Genomic DNA, 22,339 nt, shown 5'->3' with positions numbered 1-22,339 from the left:
ATATATATATATATATATATATATATATATATATATTTATGTTTTTCTTAAAAGGATGATGACCTTTTTCTCAATTTGCTCAAAAATATACAACTTAAAACTTGCATATAAAATATTTTTAATGTCAAAAAATATAAAAATGTACAAAGAAAAATTCTTGAAAATGTTTATATTTGTCTTGCAAAAATACAATCTTTTTTTTCCTCAAAAATATGAGGATATTCTCTTAAAATGATGACCTTTTCCTCAATTTGCTTAAAAATATACAACTTTATAATTGCAAACAAAACCTTTTTATTATAAAAAAAATATATAAAATGCACAAAAAAATTTCTTGAATATTTGCTATTTTTTTCTTGAAAAAATACAATCTTTTTTTAATCAAAACTATGTATTTATTATATATATATATATATATATATATATATATATATATATATCTTAATAAGGTTATCCAAAAAATAGTGCTCGATACCGTAGTAGAGCGCAATATATGTATGTGTGGGAAAAAAAATCACAAGACTATTTCATCTCTACAGGCCTGTTTCATGAGGGGGGGTTCCCTCAATCATCAGGAGATCTCCTGATGATTGAGGGAACCCCCCCTCATGAAACAGGCCTGTAGAGATGAAATAGTCTTGTGATTTTTTTTCCCACACATACATATATATATATATATATATATATATATATATATATATATATATATATATATATATATAATTTTTATAAAGGAATTTTAGCGTTGATCTGGTTAGCGGTGTTTAGCAAAAAAATTAAACGTGAACACCAATAAACTTTAGGAAAAAAAAATAGTGCTACCTTTTGTTAATGTTAGCATCCTGTCCTTAACATTAACCCGAACTTCTCGCGAACATATAACAGACAAACACAATTTGTTTGCAACTTTGCGGGAATATATGTTGCAGGAGCCAAACAAAACCGATAAATTATAACGTGGATCTAGTTAGTTAACCTTTTCTTTAAAATATGCATTGTTTGTTAGCGGCATTTCGCAAAAAAACCCCAGATAAGTCTGAACGTACCCTACTAGCAATCGTACAACACCAATACAGTGCTTAGCAAAAAAAAAATTTTGCCATTGCTAATGGATTTTTTTTTTAATGTTTAAGCTCACAATCAAATTGAGTATCTCCGTTCTTTTACAACCAATAGAAATACATACATACAGCAATGTTAATATTTGCTTATATGTCCCTTGGCAAGTTTCACTGCAATAAGGCGCTTTTGGTAGCCATCCACAAGCTTCTGCTTGGAGTTTTTGACCACTCCTCTTGACAAAATTGGTGCAGTTCAGCTAAATTTGTTGGTTTTCTGACATGGACTTGTTTCTTCAGCATTGTCCACACGTTTAAGTCAGGACTTTGGGAAGGAAACCTTAATTCTAGCCTGATTTAGCCATTCCTGTACCACTTTTGACGTATGTTTGGGGTCATTGTCCTGTTGGAACACCCAACTGCACCCAAGAGCCAACCTCCGGGTTGATGATTTTAGGTTGTCCTGAAGAATTTGGAAGTAATCCTTTTTTATTGTGCCATTTAAAGCACCAGTTCCATTGGCAGCAAAACAGGCCCAGAGCATAATACTACCACCACCAAGCTTGACGGTAGACATGGTGTTCCTGGGATTAAAAGCCTCACCCTTTCTTTCTCCAAACATTTTGCTGGGTATTGTGGCCAAACAGCTCAATTTTTGTTCAATCTGACCACAGAACTTTCCTCCAGAAGGTCTAATTTTTGTTCATAGGATGTCTGTCAAGACTTGGACTATGGTGTAATTTGTTTTCCCGTGGTGCAAAGCGACTTGAGGTAATGACATCTTTCAATTAATCAATCAAAAGGTGAAAACAAAAGGCGCGCACAAGGCGGGGAACAAACTTGGCTAATAAAACAAAACTAGCACAAAGGCAGATCTATGGAAAAAAGGAACAAACAAAAAGGTGCTCACAGCGGAGGTACAAATCTTGGCTAAGAAAACAAAAACTATTACTATAACGTAAACTATGGACATGAAACATGAACTAAAAAAACTGTGGCTTGAATAAACAAAAAACTTACGTGGCAAGAAAAGAGCAGCATGAACTATGACCTGGACAGAGCATGAATGTGATGTCGCCAGGCTGACTGCCTGGCAACTACAGGCTTAAATAGTGGTGACATGATTAACAACAGGTGCGTGAGTCCAAATGAATCAGGTGCGTGACATGAGGACAGGTGAAAACTAATGGGTTTTCATGGAAACAAAACAGGGAGTGAAAAAACAGGAACTGACAAAATCCAAAAACCAAACAGAACATAGCCAAACTAAACATGACCACCAAGACATGACAATGTCAGAGTCAAGTCCATGTCAGAAAACCATACTTGCCAACCCTCCCAAATTTTCCGGGAGACTCCCGAAATTCAGCGCCTCTCCCGAAAACCTCCCGGGACAAATATTCTCCCGAAAGTCTCCCGATTTTCAGCCGGAGCTGGAGGCCACGCCCCCTCCAGCTCCATGCACCTGAGTGAGGACAGCCTTTTTTCACAACGGGAGGACAACAGGGTGACAAGAAATAAATCATCCAGACGAGAGATAAATTGTATTATTATGTTCATCTTACCTAAAAATAAATACATTTATTAATTTAAAAAAAACAAAAAAAAAACATTTTTACTATATTTTGCTAAAAACATCAAAATTAATTGTATTTTTTCTGACTCCTTATTACATCCAGGCATTAGAATTATACATTAAAATAAACATATTTGAAATAATTAATTTTAAATTATCATAATAATTCATTTAAAATGACCATATTTAATTATTAAAATAATTGCTTGTTTATCAACAACTTTAGCATTTTATTCATTACATTCTGAAGCTCTCAGAAGCCAAGTTATGTTATATTCCTTAAGATTTATTTATGCAAGTTTGAAGTATCAATTATCTAAACACAGTTTTGTTTGCATATTTTCAGAATGTAGCTATATATTATATATATATATATATATACTGTATATATATATATGAAATACTTGACTTGGGGAATTCTAGCTGTCAATATACTCCTCCCGTCTTAACCACGCCCCCAACCACGCCCTGCCCCACCCCCGACCACGCCCCCACCTCCCGAAATCGGAGGTCTCAAGGTTGGCAAGTATGCAGAAAACCAACAAATTTAGCAGAACTGCACCAATTTTTGAGTGGTCAACAATTCAAGCAGAAGCTTGTGGATGGCTACCAAAAGTGCCTTATTGCAGTGAAACTTGCCAAGGGACATGTAAGCAAATATTAACATTGCTGTATGTACACTTTTGACCCTCACATTTTCAGTAGACCCATAATAAATTCATAAAAGAAGCAAACTTCAGGAATGTTTTTTGTGACCAACAAGTATGTGCTCCAATCACTCTATCACAAAAGTTGTAGAAATGATTGGAAACTTAAGACAGCCATGACATTATGTTCTTTACAAGTGTATGTAAACTTTTGACCACGACTGTATATACAGGTAAAAGCCAGTAAATTAGAATATTTTGAAAAACTTGATTTATTTCAGTAATTGCATTCAAAAGGTGTAACTTGTACATTATATGTATTCATTGCACACAGACTGATGCATTCAAATGTTTATTTCATTTAATTTTGATGATTTGAAGTGGCAACAAATGAAAATCCAAAATTCCGTGTGTCACAAAATTAGAATATTACTTAAGGCTAATACAAAAAAGGGATTTTTAGAAATGTTGGCCAACTGAAAAGTATGAAAATGAAAAATATGAGCATGTACAATACTCAATACTTGGTTGGAGCTCCTTTTGCCTCAATTACTGCGTTAATGCGGCGTGGCATGGAGTCGATGAGTTTCTGGCACTGCTCAGGTGTTATGAGAGCCCAGGTTGCTCTGATAGTGGCCTTCAACTCTTCTGCGTTTTTGGGTCTGGCATTCTGCATCTTCCTTTTCACAATACCCCACAGATTTTCTATGGGGCTTAGGTCAGGGGAGTTGGCGGGCCAATTTAGAACAGAAATACCATGGTCCGTAAACCAGGCACGGGTAGATTTTGCGCTGTGTGCAGGCGCCAAGTCCTGTTGGAACTTGAAATCTCCATCTCCATAGAGCAGGTCAGCAGCAGGAAGCATGAAGTGCTCTAAAACTTGCTGGTAGACGGCTGCGTTGACCCTGGATCTCAGGAAACAGAGTGGACCGACACCAGCAGATGACATGGCACCCCAAACCATCACCCAACCATGCAAATTTTGCATTTCCTTTGGAAATCGAGGTCCCAGAGTCTGGAGGAAGACAGGAAAGGCACAGGATCCACGTTGCCTGAAGTCTAGTGTAAAGTTTCCACCATCAGTGATGGTTTGGGGTGCCATGTCATCTGCTGGTGTCGGTCCACTCTGTTTCCTGAGATCCAGGGTCAACGCAGCCGTCTACCAGCAAGTTTTAGAGCACTTCATGCTTCCTGCTGCTGACCTGCTCTATGGAGATGGAGATTTCAAGTTCCAACAGGACTTGGCGCCTACACACAGCGCAAAATCTACCCGTGCCTGGTTTACGGACCATGATATTTCTGTTCTAAATTGGCCCGCCAACTCCCCTGACCTTAGCCCCATAGAAAATCTGTGGGGTATTGTGAAAAGGAAGATGCAGAATGCCAGACCCAAAAACGCAGAAGAGTTGAAGGCCACTATCAGAGCAACCTGGGCTCTCATAACACCTGAGCAGTGCCAGAAACTCATCGACTCCATGCCACGCCGCATTAACGCAGTAATTGAGGCAAAAGGAGCTCCAACCAAGTATTGAGTATTGTACATGCTCATATTTTTCATTTTCATACTTTTCAGTTGGCCAACATTTCTAAAAATCCCTTTTTTGTATTAGCCTTAAGTAATATTCTAATTTTGTGACACACGGAATTTTGGATTTTCATTTGTTGCCACTTCAAATCATCAAAATTAAATGAAATAAACATTTGAATGCATCAGTCTGTGTGCAATGAATAAATATAATGTACAAGTTACACCTTTTGAATGCAATTACTGAAATAAATCAAGTTTTTCAAAATATTCTAATTTACTGGCTTTTACCTGTATATATGAAATACTTGACTTGGGGAATTCTAGCTGTCAATATACTCCTTCCGTCTTAACCACGCCCCCAACCACGCCCTGCCCCACCCCCGACCACGCCCCCACGCCCCACCTCCCGAAATCGGAGGTCTCAAGGTTGGCAAGTATGCAGAAAACCAACAAATTTAGCAGAACTGCACCAATTTTTGAGTGGTCAACAATTCAAGCAGAAGCTTGTGGATGGCTACCAAAAGTGCCTTATTGCAGTGAAACTTGCCAAGGGACATGTAAGCAAATATTAACATTGCTGTATGTATACTTTTGACCCTCACATTTTCAGTAGACCCATAATAAATTCATAAAAGAAGCAAACTTCATGATTGTTTTTTTGTGACCAACAAGTATGTGCTCCAATCACTCTATCACAAAAGTTGTAGAAATGATTGGAAACTTAAGACAGCCATGACATTATGTTCTTTACAAGTGTATGTCAACTTTTGACCACGACTGTATATATATATATATATATATATATATATATATATCCATCCATCCATTTTCTACCGCTTGTCCCTTGTGGAGCCTATCCCAGCAGCACACAGCTAGGATGTGTCAGGAACATGCATTATCACCATATGACCATAGTATCAAAAGCTCTATGGCCTCTGCAACCAAACTGGTGTTCATGCTTTGATTGGTTGATGACGAGCTTTCTTTCCCACCAATAGGAAAGCGGCGTCAAGTTTCATCGCCCGTTAAATTTCGTTTACACTCTGCGGAGAATGTGAGGTACAAAAGTGGCAATACGGTCAAATAGCTGAAAAGGAAATAAATACTGGCTGAAGGAGAGATACTGTATGTACACACGTGACATTTGAATGCCAGGCTATTTGAAGAAGCTTTGTATCAAAGGAATGAGAAGTACGTACTGTTGCTTTAAATAAGAAAAACAAAAGAGCAAATAGTGAACCCATCTGCTTCCTGTGTTTACTTTCAGTTCTTGCTGTCTTCCACACAGTGGGGTTACTGTGTGTGGCTCAGTCGGCCATAAACAGGTAGGAATGTTCCCTCTGCTACGATACGTGTGTTCATGTTTTTTACTCATAGGAAGTGCAGAAAGAAAAGTAGTATATTCCAGGGTAGAATAAAAGAATAAGCGTTGAGGCCGAGCGAGCTGTAGTGTACTGACAACTGCTTTTAGTCCAAAACTAACTTCCACATGCTTGTTTTGGCATCAAGGACGTGAATAACTTTGTACATACTGTACAGAATGCCGTGCAACTCTTTTAAAAGTAGCATTCGTTTTCCTGAAAGTGAAACAGATTTTCTTCTTCCTCTTCCTCTATGATGGACTTTTTTTTTTACAATAGGAAGCCATTTTCCTAATGTGGGCTTACTTACTGGCAGGGGCGTAAGAATGACTTTAAAGGGGAACATTATCACAATTTCAGAAGGGTTAAAACCATTAAAAATCAGTTCCCAGTGGCTTATTATATTTTTCGAAGTTTTTTTTCAAAATTTTACCCATCACGCAATATCCCTAAAAAAAAGCTTCAAAGTGCCTGATTTTAACCATCGTTATAAACACCCGTCCATTTTCCTGTGATGTCACATAGTGAAGCCAATACAAACAAACATGGCGGAAAGAACAGCAAGCTATAGCGACATTAGCTCGGATTCAGACTCGGATTTCAGCGGCTTAAACGATTCAACAGATTACGCATGTATTGAAACGGATGGTTGTAGTGTGGAGGCAGGTAGCGAAAACGAAATTGAAGAAGAAACTGAAGCTATTGAGCCATATCGGTTTGAACCGTATGCAAGCGAAACCGACGAAAACGACACGGGAGAAAGCGAGGACGAATTCGGCGATCGCCTTCTAACCAACGATTGGTATGTGTTTGTTTGGCATTAAAGGAAACTAACAACTATGAACTAGGTTTACAGCATATGAAATACATTTGGCAACAACATGCACTTTGAGAGTGCCGACAGCCCAATTTTCATCAATTAATATATTCTGTAGACATACCCTCATGTCAGCAAGCTAGGGTCGATATTCTTCTCTTGACGGTGTGAGCCAAGTCATCCAGGGGGTTTAGCTCGCTCGTCTGCGGGAACAAACTGCCGCCATGGCTTGCCGTGCTACCGAGGTCCTTTGTCCCTGAATTGCTCACACACTCCGGCAGATTCAACGGGGGTCTGGCGGCAGATTTCTTTGACTTTATCGTTGGAAATGCATCTGCTTTGAGTGTCGCAGGATATCCACACATTCTTGCCATCTCTGTCGTAGCATAGCTTTCGTCGGTAAAGTTTGCGGAACAAACGTTCAATTTCTTGCCACTTTCGCATCTTTGGGCCACTGGTGCAACTTGAATCCGTCCCTGTTCGTGTTGTTACACCCTCCGACAACACACCGACGAGGCATGATGTCTCCAAGGTACGGAAAACAGTCGAAAAAATGGAAAATAACAGAGCTGATTTGACTCGGTGTTTGAGAAAATGGCGGATTGCTTCTCGATGTGACGTCACTCCGAGGGCGAATAATAGAAAGGCGTTTATTCGCCAAAATTCACCCATTTAGAGTTCGGAATTCGGTTAAAAAAATATATGGTCTTTTTTCTGCAACATCAAGGTATATATTGACGCTTACATAGGTCTGCTGATAATGTTCCCCTTTAACATTGGGGGGCCTTCAACACCAACAACGGCCACAACGCTTCGTCGTCACACTTTCACGTCCTATATTTAGTCTTACACTTAGACAAACTGTATTAATACCTAAGGGAAATAGTTTGACAAACACTAGCTCAATTACAAGCTCACTTCAGCCGCCAGATGGCAGTAGAGTGTTGAATCAATCAATCAACGTTTACTTATATAGCCCTAAATCACAAGTGTCTCAAAGGGCTGCACAAGCCACAACGACATCCTCGGTACAGAGCCCACATAAGGGCAAGGAAAAACTCACAACCCCAATGGGACGTCGATGTGAATGACTATGAGAAACCTTGGAGAGGACCGCATATGTGGGTGACCCCCTCCCTCTAGGGGAGACCAGATGCAATGGATGTCGTGTGGGTCTGACATAATATTGTGAAAGTCCAGTCCATAGTGGATCTAACATAATAGTGAGAGTTCAGTCCATAGTGGATCCAACATAGTAGTGAGAGTCCAGTCCATAGTGGATCTAACATAATAGTGAGAGTCCAGTCCATAGTGGATCTAACATAATAGTGAGAGTCCAGTCCATAGTGGATCGAACATAATAGTGTGAGAGTCCAGTCCATAGTGGATCTAACATAATAGTGAGAGTCCAGTCCGTAGTGGATCTAACATAATAGTGAGAGTCCAGTCCATAGTGGATCTAACATAATAGTGTGAGAGTCCAGTCCATAGTGGATCGAACATAATAGTGTGAGAGTCCAGTCCATAGTGGATCTGACATAATAGTGTGAGAGTCCAGTCCATAGTGGATCCAACATAATAGTGAGAGTTCAGTCCATAGTGGATCCAACATAGTAGTGAGAGTCCAGTCCATAGTGGATCCAACATAATAGTGAGAGTCCAGTCCATAGTGGATCTAACATAATAGTGAGAGTCCAGTCCATAGTGGATCTAACATAATAGTGAGAGTCCAGTCCGTAGTGGATCTAACATAATAGTGAGAGTCCAGTCCATAGTGGATCTAACATAGTAGTGAGAGTCCAGTCCATAGTGGATCTAACATAATAGTGTGAGAGTCCAGTCCATAGTGGATCTGACATAATAGTGTGAGAGTCCAGTCCATAGTGGATCTAACATAATAGTGAGAGTCCAGTCCATAGTGGATCTAACATAATAGTGTGAGAGTCCAGTCCATAGTGGATCTAACATAATAGTGAGAGTCCAGTCCATAGTGGATCTAACATAGTAGTGAGAGTCCAGTCCATAGTGGATCTAACATAATAGTGACAGTCCAGTCCATAGTGGATCTAACATGATAGTGAGAGTCCAGTCCATAGTGGATCTAACATAATAGTGAGAGTCCAGTCCATAGTGGATCCAACATAGTAGTGAGAGTCCAGTCCATAGTGGATCTAACATAATAGTGAGAGTCCAGTCCATACTGGATCTAACATAATAGTGAGAGTCCAGTCCATAGTGGATCTAACATAGTAGTGAGAGTCCAGTCCGTAGTGGATCTAACATAATAGTGAGAGTCCAGTCCATAGTGGATCTAACATAATAGTGAGAGTCCAGTCCATAGTGGATCTAACATAATAGTGTGAGAGTCCAGTCCATAGTAGATCTAACATAATAGTGTGAGAGTCCAGTCCATAGTGGATCTAACATAATAGTGAGAGTCCAGTCCATAGTGGATCGAACATAATAGTGTGAGAGTCCAGTCCATAGTGGATCTAACATAATAGTGAGAGTCCAGTCCATAGTGGATCTAACATAATAGTGAGAGTCCAGTCCATAGTGGATCGAACATAATAGTGAGAGTCCAGTCCATAGTGGATCTAACATAATACTGTGAGAGTCCAGTCCATAGTGGATCTAACATAATAGTGAGAGTCCAGTCCATAGTGGATCTAACATAATAGTGTGAGAGTCCAGTCCATAGTGGATCTAACATAATAGTGAGAGTCCAGTCCATAGTGGATCTAACATAATAGTGTGAGAGTCCAGTCTATAGTGGATCTAACATAATAGTGGGAGTCCAGTCCATAGTGGATCTAACATAATAGTGAGAGTCCAGTCCATAGTGGATCTAACATAATAGTGAGAGTCCAGTCCATAGTGGATCTAACATGATAGTGAGAGTTTAGTCCATAGTGGATCTAACATAATAGTGAGAGTCCAGTCCATAGTGGATCTAACATAGTAGTGAGAGTCCAGTCCATAGTGGATCGAACATAATAGTGAGAGTCCAGTCCATAGTGGATCTAACATAATAGTGAGAGTCCAGTCCATAGTGGATCTAACATAATAGTGAGAGTCCAGTCCATAGTGGATCTAACATAATAGTGAGAGTCCAGTCCATAGTGGATCTAACATGATAGTGAGAGTCCAGTCCATAGTGGATCTAACATAATAGTGAGAGTCCAGTCCATAGTGGATCTAACATAATAGTGAGAGTCCAGTCCATAGTGGATCTAACATAATAGTGAGAGTCAAGTCCATAGTGGATCTAACATAATAGTGAGAGTCCAGTCCATAGTGGATCTAACATAATAGTGAGAGTCCAATCCATAGTTGATCTAACATAATAGTGTGAGAGTCCAGTCCATAGTAGATCTAACATAATAGTGAAAGTCCAGTCCATAGTGGATCTAAAATAATAGTGAGAGTCCAGTCCATAGTGGATCTAACATAATAGTGAGAGTCCAGTCCATAGTGGATCTAACATAATAGTGAGAGTCCAATCCATAGTGGATCTAACATAGTAGTGAGAGTCCAAGCCATAGTGGATCTAACATAATAGTGAGAGTCCAGTCCATAGTGGACCTAACATAATAGTGTGAGAGTCCAGTCCATAGTAGATCTAACATAATAGTGAGAGTCCAGTCCATAGTGGATTTAACATAATAGTGAGAGTCCAGTCCATAGTGGATCTAACATAATAGTGAGAGTCCAGTCCATAGTGGATCTAACATAATAGTGACAGTCCAGTCCATAGTGGATCGAACATAATAGTGAGAGTCCAGTCCATAGTGGATCTAACATAATAGTGAGAGTCCAGTCCATAGTGGATCTAACATAATAGTGAGAGTCCAGTCCATAGTGGATCGAACATAATAGTGTGAGAGTCCAGTCCATATTGGATCTAACATACCGGTAATAGTGAGAGTCCAGTCCATAGTGGATCTAACATAATAGTGAGAGTCCAGTCCATAGTGGATTTAACATAATAGTGAGAGTCCAGTCCATAGTGGATCTAACATAATAGTGAGAGTCCAGTCCATAGTGGATCTAACATAATAGTGAGAGTCCAGTCCATAGTGGATCTAACATAATATTGTGAGAGTCCAGTCCATAGTGGATCGAACATAATAGTGTGAGAGTCCAGTCCATAGTGGATCTAACATAATAGTGAGAGTCCAGTCCGTAGTGGATCTAACATAATAGTGAGAGTCCAGTCCATAGTGGATCTAACATAGTAGTGAGAGTCCAGTCCATAGTGGATCTAACATAATAGTGTGAGAGTCCAGTCCATAGTGGATCTGACATAATAGTGTGAGAGTCCAGTCCATAGTGGATCTAACATAATAGTGAGAGTCCAGTCCATAGTGGATCTAACATAATAGTGTGAGAGTCCAGTCCATAGTGGATCTAACATAATAGTGAGAGTCCAGTCCATAGTGGATCTAACATAGTAGTGAGAGTCCAGTCCATAGTGGATCTAACATAATAGTGACAGTCCAGTCCATAGTGGATCTAACATGATAGTGAGAGTCCAGTCCATAGTGGATCTAACATAGTAGTGAGAGTCCAGTCCATAGTGGATCTAACATAATAGTGAGAGTCCAGTTCATAGTGGATCTAACATAATAGTGAGAGTCCAGTCCATAGTGGATCTAACATAATAGTGAGAGTCCAGTTCATAGTGGATCTAACATAATAGTGAGAGTCCAGTCCATAGTGGATCTAACATAATAGTGAGAGTCCAGTCCATAGTGGATCTAACATGATAGTGAGAGTCCAGTCCATAGTGGATCTAACATAGTAGTGAGAGTCCAGTCCATAGTGGATCTAACATAATAGTGAGAGTCCAGTTCATAGTGGATCTAACATAATAGTGAGAGTCCAGTCCATAGTGGATCTAACATAATAGTGAGTGTCCAGTCCATATAATAACTTGAAATATATTTTGGGGCAATTCCAACTTTGACCACAGCGTCAGTTGTTATGTAGAGTGGCGATTACCATCATCTTCAACAGACTGTATTGCAAAATGATTACTGTAAATTCCGGGCTACAAGCAGCTGCTTTTCCCCACACTTTGAACCCTGCGGCGTATAAGCATACATGCCAACCGTCCCGAATTTTCCGGGAGTCTCCCGAATTTCAGTGCCTCTCCCGAAAATCTCCCGGGACAACCGTTCTCCCGATTTTCTCCCGATTTCCAGCCGGACAACTATATAAAGGCACTGCCTTTAGCGTCGTCTCTCACCTGAAAAGGAGACTATTAAATATGTCTCTATTATCAATAGGTTTATCTATAACCCATAAAGTAGGCAGGCACGGAGCTATTTCTCAGTGTGGGTTTATTCCAGCCGGCACGTTAATACACTGACACAAAACATCCGGATTCCCATCATGCATTGCTTCAAAACTACGGCAAGTAGTAATGTCCAAAATTTCCAGCCGGACAAACAATATTGGGGGCGTGCCTTAAAGGCACTGCCTTTGGCGTCCTCGCACCTGAAAAGGAGACTATTATATACTGTATGTCTTCTTTATCCATAGGTTTATCTATAACCCATAACACGGTGGCCAAATGGATATAGTCACTCATGAACGGTCAGAGAAGCACAAGGCGGCGGCAACGCAGTATTATGGGCCACCTTGCTAATCGGGATATATATATATATTTAAGAAGGGGAACCGGAGGGTGTGTTCCAACTATCGTGGGATCACACTCCTCAGCCTTCCCAGTAAGGTCTATTCAGGTGTACTGGAGAGGAGGCTACGCCGGATAGTCAAACCTCGGATTCAGGAGGAACAGTGTGGTTTTCGTCCTGGTCGTGGAACTGTGGACCAGCTCTATACTCTGGGCAGGGTCCTTGAGGGTGCATGGGAGTTTGCCCAACCAGTCTACATGTGCCTTGTGGACTTGGAGAAGGCATTCGACCGTGTCCCTCGGGAAGTCCTGTGGGGAGTGCTCAGAGAGTATGGGGTATCGGACTGTCTGATTGTGGCGGTCCGCTCTCTCAAGGTTGGCAAGTATGAGCTAGCGGGTCCATGACGATGACTTCTGTTTTGTTTGATCATCCGTTTCCGTTTTACTGCCGTGTTACAGGCACCGTTTGGAAACAATTAAGGCACGGAAATAAACTTTTACAGATTATTTCTGTGTAAATAACTAATTTCACAACGTATATATCTGTGCCCTATAGTCCCGTGCGGCTAATATGTGGAAAAATATATTTTTCTTCTAAAATATAGTGGGTGCGCGTCATATCCCAGGGTGCTTTATTGTCTTTATTGGTAACTCCACCCATGAATGGGGCCATATGAATTGCTTCCCTACTGTACATAAGAAATGTGTGTACCGTGACTAAAAGGTTCCAGGGTAAACAAGTGCCAACTGTACTTTGGCTTGGGACGTAGACCAGCGTTCCATATTGTCGTGTATTCATGATTCTTTCACAAAGTTTGCCAAAGATTAAAAGTGCATCATCTCCTAGGTCTTTCCTCCAGGAGATGGCTGAGAATAACTCCCTGACGCCGTTCACCGACGCTCCTCCCGCTCTGAAGGAAGGCGAGACTTTCCACGTCTTCATCAGCTACAGCAGCACAGACCGCCAGTGGACGCACTCCCTCATAGACCAGCTGGAGGCTGGCGGCCTGCAAGTCTGCTACCATGAGCGCGACTTCACACCGGGCCGCACCGTGCTGGAGAACATGTCCGAGTGCATCCAGGAGAGCCAGAAGGTCCTGCTGGTGCTCAGCTCGGAGTTCGTGCGGAGCCGCTGGTGTCTCCTGGAGGCCAACATGTCTCTGTTCAGAGACTGCCTGGAGAGGAAGCCCATCGTCCCCGTGCTGCTGGAGCCGGGAGTGTGTGTCCCGCTTCACCTGTGCCACCTTACCTACCTGGAGGCCGGCGACCCCGAGTTCCTGGCTAAGCTGCTCAAGGTGCTCTTTACCAACAACCGGCAGCTTCTAGGCGCCACGGTGGTTCCCTACCAGCCTCCGTCCATCTACAACGGAAAGGCCCTGCAGCCTTTGACTGCTGCTAACGTGGAAACTCTTCAAAAGTGGGATTCAGGTACGTTCAGTGACATGGTTGTGCCGGACCAACTGCTGCTGATTATCGAGGACAAGGACAAGTACCAGAAGGCCATCGCCATCATCAACAGTGTGTCTAAAAATGAAGTGTGGCTGCGGCCTTTCTGGTTGAGAGTTTTGCTCTACATAAGTGGTTTGATAATGTTCCTCTTACTAGTTGGGGTATTTGTATACGTGACAGTTATAGTGACGGTTAACATTATTCCTACAAGCGCGAACAATACCCCTGTTGGAGCATTGGTAGTAGCCATTGCGAGTCTCTTCTCCGTTCCAATGGGGCTGCTTGTTCACCTTGCGCTCTGGAAGATGGACGACGCGAAGAACGTGGTTAGGGCGATGCAAAAAGCCGCGGGGCGGGCCAATGCCATCCTCCGCGAGGAGAAGCTCCTCATGGGCTGCTGCTCCAATTCCAAACTGTATCTGGTCTATGTTTGTCTGGACGGCTGCGAGGGCGAGTTCGAGGCGGCGTTCGAGTCGCAGGTCGACGCAAAGGAGGCATTTGAAAGAGCCCTGCTCATGTTCTCGTCGGGTTACGCCTGCTGCCTGGCCAAAAAACACTTCCCTTTCCCTCAGCCCGACTCCAGCCGGGGCCACCTGGTGGGAGGGGTGTGTTTTTGCCAGTATGTCTCCCTGCAGCTGAGCCGAGGGGAGTGGAAGTGAGAGTATTGGAGAGTCCCGAGTACAGTATCTGAGAAAAGTGAGCTGTAACAGGTACGTTAGCTAGTATAGTAGACGTTCTCAATATTTGGGTTAATCAGAAGTCTAGATTACGACTCGGAGAGAGTAGGACAGAAACAATTAAATGCTTTAAATTATACTGGTGTTGTTTAAATATGTACAGTGTAGAGATGCGCGGATAGGCAATTATTTCATCCGCAACCGCATCAGAAAGTCGTCAACCATCCGCCATCTACCCGATCTAACATTTGATCAGAACCGCACCCGCCCGCACCCGCCCGTTGTTATATATCTAATATAGACGATGCAAGGCATTAGTGAGGTTATAAAGCTTTTGTCTGTTAAAGAAAGGAGACTGATCCAATGCAGCACAGACATTCGCGTGCCACGCTGTCACGACCCAGACGCACACCAGTGCGTAGTCATATGGGAGCCGTGCTGAGCGCACCTCCAAGCGCGTCCCGCTGCCGGCGACGGCCGGGTATGGGCCCGACGCTCCAGCGCCATCCATTTTCAGGGCTAGTTGATTCGGCAGGTGGGTTGTTACACACTCCTTAGCGGGTTCCAACTTCCGTGGCCACCGTCCTGCTGTCTATATCAACCAGGGTGAGCCCCACCCCTTTCATGAGCGCACTGCGCGCGGAGTGACCCCTGTTACGCGCCCCCGGCAACAGGGGTGGCGGGCAGGTAAGCTGCGCGGGCAGGTAAGCTGCGCGGGCGGAGCGCGCGGAGTGACCCCTGTTACGAGCCCCCGGCCACGGGGGTGGCGGGCAGGTAAGCTGCTTACCTGCTGCGCGTGACGCCGGCCGCGGCGAAGGCGGACGAGGCGGGGTGTCGGTGCGTCGGTGCGGTGGGCGCGGTGGTGACCCTGGACGTGCGTCGGGCCCTTCTCGCGGATCGCCTCAGCTACGGCTCCCGGTGGGGCCCTCTCGGGGGAAGGGGCCTCGGTCCCGGACCCCGGCGAGGCGTCCCTTCTCCGCTCCGTAAAAGTGTCCATCTCTTTTTTTTTTTTCTTCTTCTGTTGTGGCATATGCAGCAGGTGCCTGCTCGTTTTTCGTATGTGGGTAACAACATTTAACTATGTATATATATTTCCGAATTGGTTTAACTGCCACCCGCCTGAATCTATTTAAAATCTAATTTTTATTTTATTTTAACCGCCCGACCCGACCGACCTGTTATGATCCGCTGCCCGGATCATATTTTTGTTTTTGTTTTCAAGTCACTTGTGTTTTCAGCACCTCTTGAGTTTGTTTCTGTTGCCATGACGGCAGATTATAGTCACCTGCCTCTGGTTAGTGTCCCGGACGCGCACCTGTTGCCCGGGCACTAATCAGAGGGCTATTTAGTTTACGCGCTGGCCTCACTCGGTCTGTTGGTTTTGTTTGCTCCCATGCAACAAGTTACGCTCCTAGTTTCGCTCATAGTCTGCATTTTTGATATTAGCATCTTTTGGCTACCCTTTTGTTTTCTGTGCCGTGGGCACCGCGCAGCATATTTTGTACTACAACTCGAATAAATCATTTATTCTCACCTGCAAGCTGCTTCCTGACCCCTCTGCATCTTGAAAAGACGACCTCCGGCATCACAATGCCACGCAGTCGTAACACGACCCGCGGATAAAATCTAATTTTTTTAAAATTTCATCCGCCCGATCCGCGGATAATCCGCGGACTCCGCGGTTGTGCCCGCAAACCGCGCATCTCTAGTACAGTGCAACAAATAGTGGACAGACATTGATAGGAATGGCCATTCAAAACAAAAGAAAAAAACAGCAAGGGTTCAGGTAATCAAAAGTTCTTAAAGTTCATAAAGGTCATATGAGACTGATCGCAGTCCATATGCGCATTCACAGTTCATACAGCCACACGGTTTGGGGTTGTGGATATGGCAGTTGGTAGTGAGAGTTCAGTGTATGGGCAGGGTGTGTATGAGGTAGTGCAAAGGGCCGCAGAGCAATGAGGTGCGAGGCAAGGGGTTCGGCGATAAGCCGCCTACCGGCCCGACCAGAGCAGGTGGAGTTCAGGGGTTGAGAGGCGGAGATCCTTGGGCTCAGGCTCGAGGCCTATCTACAGCTCGCCATCCAAGACTTAGGGACCTGGCCAACTCGGCTTAATATCTTATCATCGACACACTCTCTCGTCGCAACACGTCCCTGATGTTCGGCACCGGCTTCATATGTCCCCAGGCTTAGCCACCGCACCTCGCAGCCATCTTGGAATGCTGGATTTGATATAGCGCGATTGGCTACAGCGGGTCACGTGAGCGCGTGTGTTAAACTTGCGAGATTAAACGTGGAAACGGCGCTTGTAATATGAGTAGATGCCATGAGAGGAAATATGGCTTATTTCCCACCCGTGTTACAGAGCGTATCCGCAACACCTCCCTGATACCGAAGTACATGTCAAACTACTTCCTTAACGTAAATGACCGCCATAACCACAACACCAGGGGGAGCTCCACTAACCACGTTAAACCCAGATTCTGATCTAACAAAGGTCTTAACTCATTCTCTTTCTATGCCACATCAATATGGAATGCGCTCCCAACAGGTGTAAAAGAAATTGCATCTCTATCCTCCTTCAAAACCGCACTAAAACAACACCTCCAGGCAACTTCAACCCTCCAAGGATTGTTAATAATCAAATGTAAACAATCAAAGGTAGATACTTTTTCTTATGCTTTCTGTTCTCTCTCTCTCTCTCTACCAAGTCAGTCCTACACTGTTTCAATGTCCATTTCTCTGATGATACAATTGTTGATGACTGAAATGTTGATATCAACCAAACCTAATCCCGGATTGTAAATAATGTAAATAATTCAATGTATATACTCTGATGATTATCTTGTGTGATGACTGTATTATGATGATAGTATATATCTGTACCATGAATCAATTTAAGTGGACTTAAACAAGTTGAAAAACGTATTCAGGTGTTACCATTTAGTGGTCAATTGTACGGAATATGTACCTCACTGTGCAATCTACTAATAAAAGTCTCAATCAATCAGTCAATCCTTTACTTGTCCCTTTTAGAGTGGCTGGAGCCTATCCCAGCTGCACTCGGCCACCTCATCGAAGGGCCAACACAGACAGAGAACATTCACACACTAGGGCCAGTTTAGTGTTGCCAATCAACCTATCCCCAGGCGCATGTCTTTGGAGGTGGGAGGAGGCCGGAGCTACCGGGGAGGGGAGGGGACCCACGCACCGGGAATCAAACCCAGGACCTTTTCGCCATTTCAGCAAGCATTTCACTACATATTGTCAAGGGACAATACTAGCGGTTTTGGTGTCCCAATATGTTTTCGCTTCCGATACTGACTTTGTAACCTTGAGTAACAGCTGCTATTGATTCGATCCGATACCTAGGACTGGGCCGATAACAAATTTTGCTCGACAATGTATGGACCTACGAATTATTACCAATAAACACTATTGTTGCCATTATTGCCACTGCTCGACAATGTGTGGACCTACGAATTATTGCCAATAAACACTATTTATTTCGAAAATCCTCGAAAAAATTGTCGCACAGCAGCTAAATGAACATTTAGTGTCTAACAATCTCTGTGAACCTTTTCAATCCGGTTTCAGGGCAAATCACTCTACGGAGACAGCCCTCGCAAAAATGACTAATGATCTACTGCTAACGATGGATTCTGATGCGTCATCTATGTTGCTGCTTCTTGATCTTAGCGCTGCTTTCGATACCGTCGATCATAATATTTTATTAGAGCGTATCAAAACACGTATTGGTATGTCAGACTTAGCTTTGTCGTGGTTTAACTCTTATCTTACTGACAGGATGCAGTGCGTCTCCCATAATAATGTGACCTCGGACTATGTTAAGGTAACGTACGGAGTTCCTCAGGGTTCGGTTCTTGGCCCCGCACTCTTTAGTATTTACATGCTGCCGCTAGGCGACATCATACGCAAATACGGTGTTAGCTTTCCTTGTTATGCTGATGACACCCAACTCTACATGCCCCTAAAGCTGACCAACACGCCGGATTGTAGTCAGCTGGAGGCGTGTCTTAATGAAATTAAACAATGGATGTCCGCTAACTTCTTGCAACTCAACGCCAAGAAAACAGAAATGCTGATTATCGGTCCTGCTAAACACCGACATTTATTTAATAATACCACCTTAACATTTGACAACCAAACAATTACACAAGGCGAATCAGTAAAGAATCTGGGTATTATCTTCCACCCAACTCTCTCCTTTGAATCACACATAAAGAGTGTTACTAAAACGGCCTTCTTTCATCTCCGTAATATCGCTAAAATTCGTTCTATTTTATCCACTAGCGACGCTGAGATCATTATTCATGCGTTCGTTTTGTCTCGTCTCGACTACTGTAACGTATTATTTTCGGGTCTCCCTATGTCTAGCATTAAAAGACTACAATTGGTACAAAATGCGGCTGCTAGACTTTTGACAAGAACAAGAAAGTTTGATCATATTACGCCTATACTGGCTCACCTGCACTGGCTTCCTGTGCACTTAAGATGTGACTTTAAGGTTTTACTACTTACGTATAAAATACTACACGGTCTAGCTCCGTCCTATCTTGTCGATTGTATTGTACCATATGTCCCGGCGAGAAATCTGCGTTCAAAGAACTCCGGCTTACTAGTGATTCCCAGAGCCCAAAAAAAGTCTGCGGGCTATAGAGCGTTTTCTATTGGGGCTCCAGTACTATGGAATGCCCTCCCGGTAACAATTAGAGATGCTACCTCAGTAGAAGCATTTAAGTCCCATCTTAAAACTCATTTGTATACTCTAGCCTTTAAATAGCCCCCCTGTTAGACCAGTTGATTTGCCGTTTCTTTTCTTTTCTCCTCTGCTCCCCTCTTCCTTGTGGAGGGGGGGGTGGCCATGGATGAAGTGCTGGCTGTCCAGAGTCGGGACCCGGGGTGGACCGCTCGCCTGTGCATCGGCTGGGAACATCTCTGCGCTGCTGACCCGTCTCCGCTCGGGATGGTGTCCTGCTGGCCCCACTATGGACTGGACTCTTACTATTATGTTGGATCCACTATGGACTGGACTCTCACAATATTATGTCAGACCCACTCGACATCCATTGCATTCGGTCTCCCCTAGAGGGGGGAGGGTTACCCACATATGCGGTCCTCTCCAAGGTTTCTCATAGTCATTCACATCGACGTCCCACTGGGGTGAGTTTTTCCTTGCCCTTATGTGGGCTTTGTACCGAGGATGTCGTTGTGGCTTGTGCAGCCCTTTGAGACACTTGTGATTTAGGGCTATATAAATAAACATTGATTGATTGATTGATTGATTGTTGCCATTATTGCCACTGCTCGACGATATATGGACTTACGAATTATTGCCAATAAACACTATTGTTGCCATTATTGCCACTGCTCGACGATATATGGACCTACGAATTATTGCCAATAAACAATATTGTTGCCATTATTGCCACTGCTCGACGATGTATGGACCTACAAATTGTTGTCAATATTCAGTGTTTTATCCTTCATAGTTAATATTGTAAATCCCACATTCTTTATTTTCATGTACATTCCGGGTGTCTCATTCAGTAAAAAATTTTTTAAATTCCATTCCTTTTTTAAAAGTTTTTAGCCTTCAATCAGATGAATAAATAAAATAGTGAACATACAAGACAACTTTTCTTTTAGTAGTAAGTAAACAAACAAAGGCTCCTAATGTAATCTGCTGACATATGCAGTAACATATTGTGTCATTTATACACCTGTTATTTTGTCAATGAATTATTAATCTACTTGTTCATTTACTGTTAATGTCTTCTTACTTTCTCTTTTAACATGTTCTATCTACACTTCTGTTAAAATGTGTATGTATATGTATATATATGTGTATGTAAATATATGTGTATGTGTATATATATATATATACACATATACACATCCATATATACATATGTGCATATATACATATATACCGTAAACATATATACAGTATATATACATACATACATACATACATGTTTATATATTTATATACATACATACATACATACATACATACATACATACATATATATATATATATATATATATATATATATATATATATATATATATATATATATATATATATATACACACACATATATGCATGTATTTTCCTGACGTACATTGCGCCGGCGGAGGCATGTTAGAAGCCAGCTGTCAGGACTTGGACTATGGCTAGGTTTGTTCTCCCGTGGTGCAAATGATTTGGACCAGACATGGCGTGAAGGTGAATACATTTTAATTCTAACTCAAAAAAATACAAAAAGGTATAAACAAAAGGCGCTCACAGCGCAGGTAAAACAACTTGGACGTGGACAAAAAAAACTAAGGACATGAACAAAAGTCGCTAACTGTGGCATGAATAGAAACAACTTACTTGGACATGGCATGAAGTGCGCAGAGGTAAACAAAGTGTGAAGCAGAGAGTCAGGGGTATGAAGAGCATAAATGTGGGGATGTCACCAGAAAGACAAACTGAAAACAATGAACTTAAATACGACAGACATGATTAACGAAAACAGGTGCGTGACTCAAAACGTGAAACAGGTGCGTGACGTGACAGGTGAAAACTAATGGGTTGCTATGGTGACAAACAAGAGTGCACAATGAGTCCAAACGTGGAACAGGTGAAACTAATGGGTAATCATGGAAACAAGACAAGGGAATGAAAAGCCAGAAACTAAAGAGTCCAATAACTAAACAAAACATGACTAAAACAAAACATGATTACACAGACATGACACCAGCTGGTCACTAAACACTGCATGAATACAGTGGCAGAGTGCATTAAAAGTGCAAAATTATATGTTGACAAAATAAAACATGTTTTTTTGTAACTTCATGAGTTGGAGTATGTTTAGAGTAGGGCTGGGCGATATGGCCTTTTATTAATATCTCAATATTTTTAGGCCATGTCACGATACACCATATATATGTGGATATTTTGCCTTAGCCTTGAATGAACACTTGATGCATATAATCACAGCAGTATGATGATTCTATGTGTCTACATTAAAACATTCTTCTTCATACTGCATTAATATATGCTACTTTTAAACTTTCATGCAGAGAGGGAAATCACAACTAAAAGTGTATTTATCAAACAGTTATTAAGCAGTAGCACAAACATTCATGTCATTTCCAAAACAGAAAGTGCAAGATTGTCCGAGACATTTTAAAACAAGCTATCAGTGCACTTTTGTGCATGATGTCACTAAGATGACATATCAAAACAACACTAAATTAAAGTGCACGTTTTGTACAGAACGCCACTACAATAGTTTAAAACAAATAAAGTGCACTTTTGTGCATGATGTCACACAAGATATTTCAATAAGTGTCTAATAAAAATGAGCTGCATAATAGGAAATCCAATAGTGGATTCCTGCAGAAGTTATCTCCTTCTGTTGTTGACTATTTTTGTCATACGGTGTTGATGTGGAAATGGTTGCTTCGGCATTTTGTTGGTGTGGCACCGGCCAAAGATGTTGACATGCGGAGTTTCAAGCACTCCTTATTCTCTAGCGGGTGACTCTTCAAATGATGCTACACATTAGC

General features: G+C 42.2%; 2 protein-coding genes across 2 annotated transcripts in view; one reads left to right on the top strand and one right to left on the bottom strand.

Annotated features, from left to right (window-relative positions):
• The window catches only part of mao (monoamine oxidase), a 101,765-nt gene that overhangs the window by 45,977 nt on the left and 33,449 nt on the right, over positions 1-22,339 (bottom strand). The window lies entirely within an intron of this gene.
• On the top strand, positions 6,097-15,049 carry LOC140679330 (uncharacterized). Its single transcript, XM_072914535.1, has 2 exons — positions 6,097-6,134; positions 13,476-15,049. The coding sequence occupies exon 2, from the start codon at positions 13,492-13,494 to the stop codon at positions 14,734-14,736; it is 1,245 nt and encodes a 414-aa protein (XP_072770636.1). The 5' UTR covers positions 6,097-6,134; positions 13,476-13,491; the 3' UTR covers positions 14,737-15,049.

This window comes from Nerophis lumbriciformis, linkage group LG13 (genome assembly GCF_033978685.3).
Source record: "Nerophis lumbriciformis linkage group LG13, RoL_Nlum_v2.1, whole genome shotgun sequence".
NCBI classification, from domain to species: Eukaryota; Metazoa; Chordata; class Actinopteri; order Syngnathiformes; family Syngnathidae; genus Nerophis; species Nerophis lumbriciformis.
The sequence above is the reverse complement of the archived record's forward strand: the minus strand, read 5'-3'. Positions and strand labels throughout refer to the sequence as shown.

Coding starts and splice junctions, on each gene's coding strand:
- LOC140679330 (XM_072914535.1), top strand. CDS start 13,492: ATGGCTGAGAATAACTCCCTGACGCCGTTCACCGACGCTCCTCCCGCT.